The sequence below is a fragment of the Hippopotamus amphibius genome, chromosome 9, assembly GCF_030028045.1.
Source record: "Hippopotamus amphibius kiboko isolate mHipAmp2 chromosome 9, mHipAmp2.hap2, whole genome shotgun sequence".
Lineage (NCBI taxonomy): Eukaryota > Metazoa > Chordata > Mammalia > Artiodactyla > Hippopotamidae > Hippopotamus > Hippopotamus amphibius.
In genome coordinates, this window is record NC_080194.1 from 139,401,865 (window position 1) to 139,415,429 (window position 13,565).

General features: G+C 41.1%; 1 protein-coding gene across 1 annotated transcript in view; it reads left to right on the forward strand.

Moving 5' to 3' along the window:
• The first annotated feature begins 210 nt into the window (after positions 1-210).
• The window catches only part of USP42 (ubiquitin specific peptidase 42), a 46,486-nt gene continuing 33,131 nt past the window's right edge, over positions 211-13,565 (forward strand). Inside the window, exons 1-3 of the mRNA XM_057750896.1 lie at positions 211-333; positions 4,328-4,577; positions 7,031-7,231. Coding sequence (XP_057606879.1) covers positions 4,337-4,577; positions 7,031-7,231 — 442 coding nt within the window. The 5' untranslated portion in view covers positions 211-333; positions 4,328-4,336. The remainder of the gene's footprint in view (positions 334-4,327; positions 4,578-7,030; positions 7,232-13,565) is intronic.

A 13,565-nucleotide genomic window follows, 5' to 3' on the forward strand; every position in this document is an offset into this window, starting at 1 on the left:
TCCGCAGCCAAGCGGCGCTCCGGTGACGCGCGCGCCAGCCTGCGCCCGCGGCGATTGGGAGACGGCCCCTCCCGCGCTCGCCCGGCCCGTTAGCTGCGCGCCGCGCCTCTTGTGCGACGGCCCCTGGGCGGCGGCGCGTGCGGGCGCGGCCTTGGCGCGCCCCCTGGCGGCCCGGCGGGGCGCGGCGGGCGCGGCGCTGACCCGGAGGAGGCGGCGGCGGTGCCCGGATGGAGGCACGTCATTGTCCCCCGCCGGGCGGCTGGGCTGTGTGCGGCGGCGGCGGCGGCGGCGGCGGCGGCCGAGGGGGATGGAGCGAGCGCCGAGCCGGGTCAGGTAAGCTCCCGCCTCCCTCCCGCCTGCCGCCGGCCAGCGTGGGGCCCGCGGAGCGTCCCGCTCGCCTCGGCCGCAGCTGGCCCGGCCGCCCCTCAGCCGGCGCGGCCCGCCGGGGGCTGGCGCGGCCCCTCGCCCGCCGCCCCCTCTGCAGCGGCGGGCCGCCCGGGACCCCGCCGCGCCGGTGGGAGCGCCGCCGCCGCCGGCCGGGCCAGGCCGCTGGGGAGGGGGCGGCGGCCGCGGCGGCGGCCGGGCGCCAGGGGAGCCGGGCTGCGCGGGGAGGCCGGACCCCCCCGGTTGCCATGGACACTGCCCTCCCGCCCCCACCCGGCCCAGCCCGCCCCCTCGGCCCGCGGGTCGGGCCCGGCGGGCGGCTCCGGGGCGGCCTGGCCGGCACGGGGCGGCCCGGGGTGGGCGTGTGCCGGCCGCCGGCCGCCCCCCGCGTGGCTGCCACCGCCGCCCCCGAGCGCCCCTCGGAGCCCCGGACTCGCCTCCCCGCCCCCACTCCGCCCCCCGAGGAGACCAACTTTCCCCCCCGGGCCGCCCGTCGCGCTGGGCCGTCCACTGGGCCCGTCCGCCGGGCATCCGAGCTCCCTGCGCCGGCCGCCGGGCGGAGCGGGCACCCGCGGGGGCAGAGCCGGGGCGGCCGGGCCGGCGGCGCGTCCCGCGAGGCGCGTGTGCCCGGGTCCCGTTCTTTCTCTTTGGGGCAGGAAGAGCCCGCTTACCTGCGGCGGGTGGGGGGAGAGGCGATCGGTTTCAGCTGTTGGAGATGAAGCCTGGACGCGAGCGAAGTTTCACGGTCCAGGACTTCAACCTCGCTGTAATGAATGCCGTGGAGATTACTTTTGTTGAATAGCTCTTTTATATTCTGGGAGGCCTCAGGGCTTACTTGTTTATGGGAAAACACGTTGGTTATTTAAAGTAAATACACTCCAGTAACAGCAAAAAACTGGTTGGAACACTGTTTCGCTAGCGCCTCCTTTTCAAGGTAGCAGCAGCGTTTTAGGTTCTCGTGTTTGTGGAGTCTCCAATTTTAAGTTGCACATTTGAACCACAATTCTCCTCTTTTGACAATATTATTCATTCAAAGTGCATCGGTGATATGAATAATCGGTTTCACTTATGTGTATTTAGGGTCAGTTTCACTTTCTTTTCTATATCATTGTCTACAGAGTGTGATTTGTAAAAGTTTAAAGGGAGTCGATCTGCTCACTTACAAATAATTAAATTCCCGGTTGTGTCTTTTTAAAGCCTGTGTGTTTTAAAATGGAAATGCAACAAGAACGTGGATTACATTGTTTATTAATAGGCAGAGTGTAACAGTTTCTTTTTCCGCGTATTGATAGTATTACCACAGTGTATGTGGAGTGCCATCATGTTTAAATAGCGATATGCTTATTCTTTTAAAAACGAAAAGGAATAATGTATTCTAGCATTTGGTCACCACAAGGGAGAAATACTATATGAAGGACAGCATTTTAAGACTTTTGAGTAAAACATTGTACTTGAAGCAAGTGCACTTAAAGGAAACACTTGTGAAATCACTTTGTCTCATTCCTTCACACGCATCCAACCTAGATTCTTGTACTCCGTTTTTTTCCAAACGTGCTTTTGTAACTTTTTATCTATCATCAGAAGATGTTGAGAGAAATTTAAACTTTTCATTGAAGTTGTTGCTTAAAAGTCCCGAGATTTATTACAGTAATGCTTAGAAGCTTTACTGAAAGTAAGGAACATGTAACGTGAATCCTGAGCCCTACACAACATTGTTTGGCTTCCAGAAAGGTTTTCTCTTTAGCAGATGGAGTTTAGTTTAATACCTGATGGTTTCAGTGTAGGAATTCATTGGCTGATTGTACACATGAAGGAGAATGGATGTTTTTGGTTTTCCCAAATTATGATGACTGTGTTGTATGTTTTCCTTAAATTATTTTTTAAGAGTTGCCCCCCCCCCCCCCCCCCAAAAAAAAAGGCTACTGGAGCAAGTAAAATGGTTTTATTTGGTCATTTGTTAATGATTGTCCTGAAAGGATGTTTATCCCAGAAAATCAAGGTTTTTGCTATTTAACATTATTGTAAATAAGGCTAGCGTAATCTTTCCTTTTTACACTGTTTTGGCTTTCTTCTTCCTTTTCCTCCTCCTCTACCTCTTCCTCTCTTGTTTTCTTACTCTTGCCTCCACACTGTTTTGTAATTTCTTTTGACTGTCAAATGAGGAAAGTGTAAATTTTGTTTGGATAACATGGCTCAGACTTTCTTTCTGAGTAAAGGTCCTGTATCTTACCCAGATTGACTTAAAATTTCAGTTCAGTTTTTCTTTTTGTTAAGGTCTAATTAACATCTTTTCTATTTCTACATAAGATTCCAAAAATTTTTCTTAAGGTACTTTTTTGGGGGTGATAATTTTGCTTTAATTTAAAATCACCACAAAATTGAGACTTTTTAAAAAAACCTTATTGTGAGTAGACAGTTGAAGTGTCATATACATGGATATTTATTTTACTGTGTTGAATATTTTAAAATAAATTTTAAAGGCTATTCTTCAGAGTTTTTAAGGATTAAATGATATACTTTATATAAATCAGTCAGTGCAAACTGGTGCTAAGAGCAAACAGTGGTTACATCCTGTCTTCACAACTCATTCATTTGTTCAACACGTGTGTGGAAAGCTTTCCTTGTGCCAGGTCAGGACATATAAACAAGACCATGATGGAGAGCGCGGGCAGGACGGCTGTGGAGTCCGCTCTGTAGCGCTGCTGTGGAAATCAGCCCAGGGTGCCCAGGGAGCTTCCAGAAGGGGAGACAAGCTTCCAGCCTGTCTTAGGGAAGGGGGTTGTCAAGGAAAGTGTCCCAGAGGAAATGAATTCTAAAGGGAAAAGTGGCGGTGGAAGGGTGGGAGAGACTTGGGGAAGGAAGAACAGCACGTGCAGAGCCTCTGGCGAGCAGGTGGGAAAGGACTGCGAGCCGCGGAGAGGTTCCTGGGGCCCCCAGTGCCAAGTCCAGGTTTCGGGATGCTGTGAGTCAGGGCATACCTGGAAGGTCACCTGCAGAGCAGTGGTCTATTAGATTTGGTTGCCACTAGGCAATCTCGGAAACATTCCTAAAGTGCTGTGTTGAGAAGGTTGGTAGAGCCCGAAGGAACCCCAGCCTGGAATGTTGGGCTTGGGGCCCATTCCCAGCTGTGACTAGTTTGGGTTATAGTTGGTCCATTTCATAGACCCAGTGGATTCTGTCCAGTCTCTCATAGGTCATTATGAAAAGTAAGTTAGTATGTGTTTAGTGACTAACACAATGCCTAGCACACAGAAAGTGCTCAGTTAGTGGTGGCCCTAAGATTTTAACAGGATTCAGAGAGAAAATTATAATTAAGTACTTTTATAACATGTTTGTGTTCCAGATTGATGTCAGTAATGCCTTATGGGCTTCATTTTAAAAAATCATATACCAAATTAATGAGCCTCTTTAGAATAATGTGTTTCAAAAGTGAGGCGTCCTATGTTTAAAAAAAAAAAAGTAATATGTTTCAAACAATGTTATTTTGGACTTTAAGCTTAAAATTAAAGCCAGATTTTCTTTTCATGTAGTTGAGACTTTTCCCTGAGGAATTACATATGAATTGAAGATTGAACCAAATGTATTAGTGCATTTCACATTCTAGGTTTAAGCAAAAGAGAGAAAAAATATAGGTCTTGGTGAATGTATAGAATTGGAAATTGAGGTACCTGATTATCAACCAAAATATCAGATTTTCAGAGGGCATGAAATAGAATGACAAGATCTAATCAAATATGTCATTGAAGATTTTATAATTAGAAATCGTTGGCATGTTCAGATTAGCAAGGAAATTATTACAAAGTTAAAAATACTGTTGCTTTTATATTGGGATGATTTGTTCGAAAATTAGCCTAGCCATTTTAAATTACCTTCAGAAATCTAATGGTAGAATAAGTAGATTTCTTATCTTATGAAACAAATGTATGTTTTTCATCTTTTACAGAGTTGAACAATGACCATAGTTGACAAAGCTTCTGAATCTTCAGACCCATCAACTTATCAGAACCAGCCTGGCAGTTCTGAGGCAGTCTCACCTGGAGACATGGATGCAGGTTCTGCCAGCTGGGGTGCTGTGTCTTCGCTAAATGATGTTTCAAATCACACACTTTCTTTAGGACCAGTACCTGGTGCTGTAGTTTATTCAAGTTCATCTGTACCTGAAAAATCAAAACCGTCACCACAAAAGGATCAAGGTACTACTTTTTGAGAGACAGAATCACTGCAAGAAGCTCCTGTATAAGTGCTGTCAGTGGGTTGGTAGTTTCGGAGAGGGGCTTGTTTTGCAAGGTGCGCCACCACCTGAGTGCCCGGCAGAGTTACACTGTTTGATGAGCTTCATTTTCCTCTGCTGTTGTTCATGATTAACATATGTGTATAACAGGGTAAGATTATTTTTAGTTACTATGAATTTATTTGTAGTTTCCTTAATTCCTAATTTTTTGAAGGATAAATTTTGCTTTGGTGACAGTCGAGATGGGCATTTCATTAACCTGTCAATTAACGATAGTGCCCTAGGTAAGTGTGTACCTTTGAAAAATTTAAAGATGTTTTTAAAAAGTTTCCTTTTGACAAATGAGCTCTACCCAACTTTGTTTTTGTTTTTTGTTTGTTTGGTTTTTGCCAGTTAAAATCATCTGTAGAAATAAAGCTCTTTGAAAGAGAGCAGATCATGTAAATGTTGCATTATATATAAAACCATATAAATGTGGTTACATCTGTTAAAACTCATCCAGTTAAGTAAGACATTGACACTTTAGGCGGGACTCCTGAGGCTTTTGGATTTGGAAGCTTTGAAACTTTAAGAAAAGAGATTAGTTCCTACTCAGAACCTTGTTTGGCTTAGAGTAATTAGGGCCTCATGTTGTTCTGAGTCCACTTGGTACCTGTGATGTTGTGATGTGGGGATGGGTGGTATGATTTGCTGAAGGTGTTTTGGGTGAGGAGAAGTTTATATCACAAATCACACGATTTAACTGAATGTTATACAGGAGGTTTAAAGACCTTTATAAACAGAACTTTCCCACAGGACATCTTCTCACAGACTTCAGCCTCCCATCACCTTGCTGGGGCTGCCTTCTCTTCCTCAAGATTTAGTTTGTATCACCCCACCTGGCCCTTTTTGGGGCCCTTGTCACACTCTTTAAAGACTCATTTCTTTTAATTTTGCTCTTCCTCTTCATAAAGCTGAAGCCTGCCTTTCTGCATGCATAAACACTTAATTTCGCTGTTCAAATGGGGAACCCTCTGTTGGGCGTCTCAATCTTCTGGAGAACCGAGGAGCTGGCAGACTCACAGTCTTGCTGAGGATGATTTTGACCTTTCCTAAATAAGTTGCTTTTGAGCTTCACCTGAGTTTTATTAGCATAATTGTCATTAGCAATCTGTTTCTAAGTCTTAAAAATAGATTAAAAAAATTCTTAGACCATGTAGAATATACTTGTGAGTATGTATGGTGGTGCCTAACAACATGTTTCCTTGCTGGTAAAATTGGGATGACATCGCTACCAACCTTTAGAATGGAGACTGACAGCTAATAAGGACTCAGTAAGTGAGATGATGGTGAGGATAACAGTGCTGGCAGGGGTGCAGAATATAAGCCTGTGTGACAAATGTTACAGGGAGTCGACTTTCCTGCGCTTTTAGTGTGTTGTTGTTTATTTATTTTAAAAACGTTTTTAATGAAAAATTTTAAGTAGATATAAAAGACAGAATAATTGTAGTGAACTCTCATGCGCCCTTCAGTCAACTATGATGTTTATCATCTCCTGGCTAATTATACCTCCACCCACTTTTCTCCCCACTCCCCATCAATTTAAAGCAAATCTAAGACTTTATATTTCATCTATATTTTAGTGTGTATATCTAAATAATTTTTTTCTGAAAATTAAAATGTTTTTATATTAAAAATCCAGTCAATCTTCAGGTTGTCATATAATTTTTTTTTTAACAGTTGACTGTTGAAATCAACCTGCAAACAAGGTCTACACTTTGTATTTGATGAATGTCTTTTAAGGTTTTTTTAATCTTTTAGATACTGTCCCCCTCCCCCTTTTTTGTCCTTGCAATTTATTTATCAAAGAAACCAAATCATTTAGAGTTTCCCACATTCTGGACTCTTTCTTTTTCTTTTTCTTTTTTTAAGAATAAATTTATTTATTGGATTTATTATTTTTTTGTTGGCTGTGTTGGGTCTTTGTTGCTGCACACAGGCTTTCTCTAGTTCCTGAGAGCAGGGGCTACTGTTCATTGTGGTGTGTGGGCTTCTCGTGGTGGCGTCTCTTGTTACGGAGCACAGGCTCTAGGTGTGTGGGCTTCAGTAGTTGCAGCACATGGGTTCAATAGTTGTGGCGCACGGGCTCTAGAGCGCAGGCTCAATAGTTGTGGTGCATGGACTTAGTTGCTTCGCGGCATGTGGGATCTTCCTGGGGCAGGGCTCGAACCCATGTCCCCTGCATTGGCAGGCAGATTCTTAAACACTGCACCACCTAGGAAGTCCGTGGGCTCTTTCTTTTAAAAAGTCCCTCTCTCCCCTGTATTTCTGGTTAGCTGATCAGAAGAATCTTGATCAGATTCAGGTTTGATGTGTTGCTATTTAGCTTCAGAAGTGTACAAAGCTTTCTTTTTAAATATGTGTTTATTTTTCTAGCCCTAGGTGATGGCATTGCTCCTCCACAAAAAGTTCTTTTCCCATCTGAGAAGATTTGTCTTAAGTGGCAGCAAACTCATAGAGTAGGAGCTGGGCTCCAGAATTTGGGCAATACCTGTTTTGCCAATGCAGCACTGCAGTGTTTAACTTACACGCCACCTCTCGCCAACTACATGCTATCACATGAACACTCCAAGACATGTAAGTATTCTGTGCTGTTATGTGTGTAGTATTGTGGTATGCTAACCTACTTTCATTTTTTCCTCTGAAATGAGGTTGAAGAATTAAGCCAAGAATTCGCTTGTCACTAAGAAGTTGGTTTCTTTTAGAAACCACGGAGGAAGACTCTTAAAGATTTGCATTCAGTTTGCATAAAAAATATTTTGCACATAATTTGACCTGTGGAATTTTTTTTTTTTTTTGGCACACGGGCTTAGTTGCTCCGCGGCATGTGGGATCTTCCTGGCGCTGGGATCGAACCCGTGACCTCTGCATTGGCAGGCGGATTCTTAACCACTGTGCCACCTAGGATGCCCATGGAATTATTTTAAAAGAAACATATTTTATCAGCATTTGGCATTTCTGAAGCCCCTGCTGGCTTTCTACACTTGCTGAAAAAATGTGACATAAATATCTACTGCCAGCAGCTTGGGACAGGCAGGTTAAGAATCCTGCTTCTCCGGGCATCCATCCTGTGTTGAAGGCTTGATTCGTTTGCAGGCTTTAAGCATTAGCGGAGAGGAGCCCCTTGTCACTGCTCCTCACCTCCTGGAAATTTGTGCAGAACTTTCCCTTTAGTGTGTGAGAGCTCAGTTTTCAACTGAGAGGGCAGGAAATTAGTTAAAACATGTTATGTCTTTAATTAGGTGAGAGCCAACTCAGTGGTCGACTAGTGAGACTCAGAATTTAGGACGTATTCGTTTTTTGAGGTTTTGACCTTCTACATATAGTATTGTAAATACCCTTCACCCTTTATAACTGAAATCTCCCTGTTCTTTGATCTACATTAACGCGTGCGTGTGTATATTGAGGTGCTAGTCTTACACTATTAGGGTGGGGAAAAAAGCCCCTTGGATTCTTTTTGAATAGCTCTTTACTTTTTTTTTTTTTTTGGTGGCTTATGGGATCTTAGTTCCCAGACCAGGGATTGAACCTGGGCCCTTGGCAGTGAAAGCACAGAGTCCTAACCACTGGACCACAAGGGAATTCCCGAATAGTTCTTTACTTCATGGAGAATTTAGACTTGTTCTTTTAAAACTTTTTTCCCCCAAAGAGCAAAATAATGGTTGTAAAGAATTTGGAAAGTACAGAAAATTTTAAAGTAACCAAAGGAAAATCACCTAGAATCTCATCGCCAAGAGGTGTTTGTTATGCCAAGGGTTTCAAATTATAGAAGGAAGATTCTGTTTGCCTTCGTTTTCTTCTTCCTTAAGGCCATAATTCATTCCCTGCAGACAGCTTTCCTATCACTTTTGCGCTTAATGAAAGTAGGCTGTGGATGAAAACCCAGCACTGGCACCTGGACAGTGAGAGAGAGGACGCAGACAGAAATGCAGGTGCTTGGGGCGTCCAGAATTAGGTGCCTGTCTCTTACAGGCCATTGGTAGTTTTCTCTTTCTCTCTGTTTTCTTGACTTTATTGAGGTATTATTGATAAACAATAAATTGCACGTTTAAAATACACAATTTGATGCATTTTGACATTTGTGTGCAGCCATGAAACAGTCACCACAATCAACCTAAGGAACCTATTCATCACCCCCTGAAGAGTCTCAGTGCTCCTTTGACAGCAGTCCCTTCCACCCCTTCCTGTCCTTCATCCCCTCCACCCCAGGCAACCACTGATATGCTTTCTGTTTACTACAGATTAGTTTGTATTTTCTACAATGTCTTATATGTGGAATTACACAGTGTATATTTTTATATTGCCTGGCTTCTTTCACTCAGCACAGTTATTTCAGCATTATTCCGTGTTGTTGAACGTATCAGCAGTTAATTTTTATTGCTGAGTAGTATTCCATTGTATGGATGGATGTACCGCAGTTTGTTTCTCTATTCACGTACTGATGGACATTTGGGTGGTTTCCCATTTTGGGCCATCACAAATTAAGCTACTGTGAAGTCTTTCTAAGGACTTGTTTTCATTTCTCGTGGATAAATATCTAGGAGAGGAATGGCTTGGCCCTGTTGTATGCATGCGCTTAACTTTAAGATACTTCCAAACTGTCTCCCAAAGGGATTGTGGTATTTTACATTCCCACCAGCAGTGACTGAAAGTTCCCCTTGCTCCATATCTCCCCTAGTACTTGGTGTGGTCAGTCTTTCCAGTTTTAACCACTCTAATAGGTGTGTAGTGTAGTAGTATCTTACAGTGGCTTTAATTTGCATTTCCCTAATGAACAGTGATGTTGAACATCTCTCCGTATGGCTCTTTGCCGTCTGTGTGTTTGCTTTGCTCAAGCGCCTGCTCATATCTTTTGCCTGATTTAAAATTGGGTAGTTTTCTTATTGTTGAGTTTTGAGAGTTCCTTGTGTATTCTGGATAGAAGTCTTGTATTAGATACATAATTTGCAAATGTTATTTCCCATTCTGGAGAAGATTGTCTCTTCACACTGTCTTTCAAAGAGCATGTTTTTATTTTTGAGGAATTCTACTTTGTAATTTTTCCTTTTTTATCACTGGTGCTTTAGGTATTGTATTTAAGAAATCTTTGCCTAACGAGAGGTCAAAAAGATTTTCTTTATATTTTGTTTTAGCAGTCTTATACTTTTAGTTTTTATATTTAGATCAGTGATCCATTTTGAGTTCATTTTTGTGGTGTGAAGAATGGTGTGAAGTTCATGTTTTTCAATATGGATATCCAGTTGTTCCAGCTCTATTTGTTCAAAAGATAGCCCTTTCTTCACTGAATTATTTTTGTACCTTTGTCAAAAATCGATCATATACATATGGATCTATTTCTGGACTTTCTGTTTTGTTAATGCTAATCCACTGTCTTGACACCATAACACAGTGTCGTTACAATATATATACTAGTTTTGAAATCAGGTAACTTTTCCAACTTTGTTCTCCTTTTTCAAAGTTGTTTTGGCCATTCTTGGTCCTTTGCATTTCCAAATGAATTTTGAAATCAGTTTGTCAATTTCTACAAGAAAGCTTCCTGAGATTTTGATTGGGATTGTGTTGAATCTATAAATCAGTTTGGGATGAATGACATCTAAACAGTATTGTCTTCTGACCCACAAACAAAGTATACCTCTCCATTTATTTCGGTTACCTTCAGGCTTTCTTAGCAGTGTTGATAGTTTTCAGTATACAAGTATAATGTGCGCATTTTTAAATCTGATTTATCCTGTTTCATATTTTTGAAAGCTATTATATGTGGTAATATTTTTTGATTATTTATTGCTGGAATATAGAAATGCAGTTGATTTTTATTGATCTTGAATCCTACAACTTTGCTAAGCTCCTTAATTCTAGTGGTTTGGTTTTTTAAAATATTATACAATTACTTGATTGATTGTCCTTGTAATTACTTAAAGGCATATTGTTTAGTTGCCAGATGTTTGGGGATTTTTCGGAAATTGTCCTGTTACTGATTACTAATTTAATTCCATTGTGGTCAGAGAAGATATTTTTATTGTTTGACTCCTTTGAAACTTGAGGCTTGTTTTATACACCATAATGTGGTCTAGCTTGTTAAGTATTCCATGTGTACTTAATAAGGATGTGTATTCTGCAGTGTTGATTGGAGTTTCTGTAAATGCTGACTATGTCTAGTTAGTTGATAATGTTGTTGAGGTAGGCTTTTATGTCCTTACTCCTTTTCTGTCTACTTGTTCTATCAAATTTTGAGAGTTATGTTGAAATAAAATAAATTTTTGAATTTGTTTCTTCATTCTGTTCTGTCAGTTTTACTTCATGTATTGTGAAACTCTGTCACTTGTTATTATGACCTCTTAGTGAACTGACCTATTTATAATTTATGAAATGACCCTCTTTATCCCAAATCATATGCTTTGCATTGAAATCTACTTTGTCTGAAATAGAGCCATCTCCACTTTTCTTATGATTAATGTAAGCATGATATATCTTTTTCCATCTTCTTACTTTTAACCTATTCGTGTTTATATTTAAAGTGGATTTCTTGTAAACAGCCTATTGTTTGTTCTTGTTTTTTAATCCAGTCTTACAGTCTCTGCCTTTTATTTTAGAGTGTAAGTCACTTATATTTAATGAGAGTATTGATATGATTGGGTTTATATTTACCATCTTGCTATGAGTTTTCTATTTGTCCTGTATTCTTTGTTTCCCTTTTCATCTTTTTAAAAATTTTATTTATTTGTTTATTTATTTATTTAGGCTGCATTGGGTCTTTGTTGCTGTGCTCAGGCTTTCTCTAGGTGCGGCAAGTGGGGGCTACTCTTTGTTGTGGTGCATGGACCTCTTGTTGCGGTGGCTTCTCCTGTTGCAGAGCATGGGCTCTAGGCGCGTGGGCTTCAGTAATTGTGGCTTTTGGGCTCTAGAGCGCAGGCTCAGTAGTTGTGGTGCACGGGCTTAGTTGCTCTGCGGCATGTGGGATCTTCCTGGACCCAGGGATTGAACCCGTGTCCTCTGCACTGGAACCACTGTGCCACCAGGGAAGTCCTCCCCTTTTTCATCTTTTTCTGCCTTCTTTTAGAATGAGTAATTTTATGGTATTTCCTCTCCTTTATTGGCATATTTTCTCTAACTTTGTTTTCTCTTTTTAGTGGTTGCTTTAGGGTTTAGCATACATCTTTAACTTACCATAGCTTACTTTGAAATACTGTTCCATTTCTTGTGCAGTATAAGGACTTTATGACAATATACTTTCATGGTCTCTCTCTCTGGGCATTTGTGCTATTGTCATACATTTTATTTTTACTGATTTTGTAACCACATAATATATTGTGTTATTTTGCTTTCAATAAAATTTAAAAGTTTTATTTTAAGTAGTTTGTTAAGGTTTCTTTACAAACCTTTTATATTTACCTACTCTTTTATTATTTTCACTGCTTTTAATTCCTTTGTGTAGATCCGGGTATCCATCTGGCATTTTTTCTTATGCCTGGAGGACTTTCCTTAACTTTTTTTTGCTGGTGACAAACTCTGTTTTTTGGTTTTTGTTTTATTTATTTCTTTATTTTTTATTCTTGGTCTGAAATGTTTTTGCTTTGCTTTTTTTGAAGTTAAACTTTTTATTTTGAGGTAATTTTAGATTTACATGCAGTCGTAAAAACTCACACAGAGACATCTTATATACCCTTACCCAGTTTCCCCCAGTGGTGACACTAGTTCAGTCTCACAACCAGGATATTGATATTGATACAGTCAAGGTACAGAACATTTCCATGACTAAGAATCTGTCATGTTTCCCTTTTATAACCAAGCCCACTTCCCTTGCACACCCACCTCCTCCTTAATCCCTGGCAACCAGTAGTTATCACTTCTATTATTTTGTCAGTTCAAGAAAGTTACATATATTATATGTAGTTGGGATTTTTTTTTTCACTCAGCTTAAGTCTCTGGATGTTCGTTCACTTTGTTGTGTATATTAATAATTTGTTTCTTTTTATTGCTGAGTAGTATTCCGTGGTATGGATGGACCACAGTTTGTTTAACCACTCATCCATTAGAAGACATCTGGGTTGTGTCCAGTTTTTGGATATTATGAATAGAGCTGCTGTAAACATTAGTATGTAGAGCATATGTGTGAACACAAGTCTTTATTTCTCTGGAATAAGTGCCCAGAACTGCAGTTGCTGGGTCATAAGGTAATTGCATGTTTAGTTTCATAAGAAATTGCCAAATAGTTTCCCAGAGTGGCTGACCATTTTACATTTCCACCAGCAGCATATTATGAGTTCCAGTTTCTCTGCATTGTTGCCAGCATTTGGTGTTGTCACTGTTTTTCATTTTAGCCATACTGTAATGATGTATATAATGATATCTCATTGTGGTTTTAGTTTGCATTTACCTAGTGCCTGAAGGTCTTGATCTTCTCTCTGTGTGTTTATTTGCCATCTGTATATCCTCTTTGGTAAAATATCTCTTTGTGTCTTTTGTTCATTTTCTGTTGTGTTCTTTGTTTTTATATTGTTGTTTTAAGAGTTCTTTATATGTTCTAGATATTAGGTCTTTTGGGGATGTATATTTCTGACATTTCTTCCCAGTTTGAAGCTTGTTTTTTCATCCCCTTAACAGGGTCTTCCACAGAACAAAAGTATTAAATTTTGGTGAAGTCCAGTTTTTCTTTCTATGGATTGTGCTTTTGCTGTCAGATATAAGATCTCTTTCCATAGCCCTTGATCCTAAAGATTTTCTCCTATTTTTTTTCCTAAAAATCTTATAGTTTTACATTTTACATTTAGGTATGTGATCCTTTTTTGTTAATTTTTATTTAGCATGAAGTTTAGATTTTTTTGAATGTGATGTCCAGTTGCTCCAGCACCATTTGTTGAGAGGCTATCTTTCCTCCATTGAATTGCTTTTGCAATTTTGTAAAAAATCACTT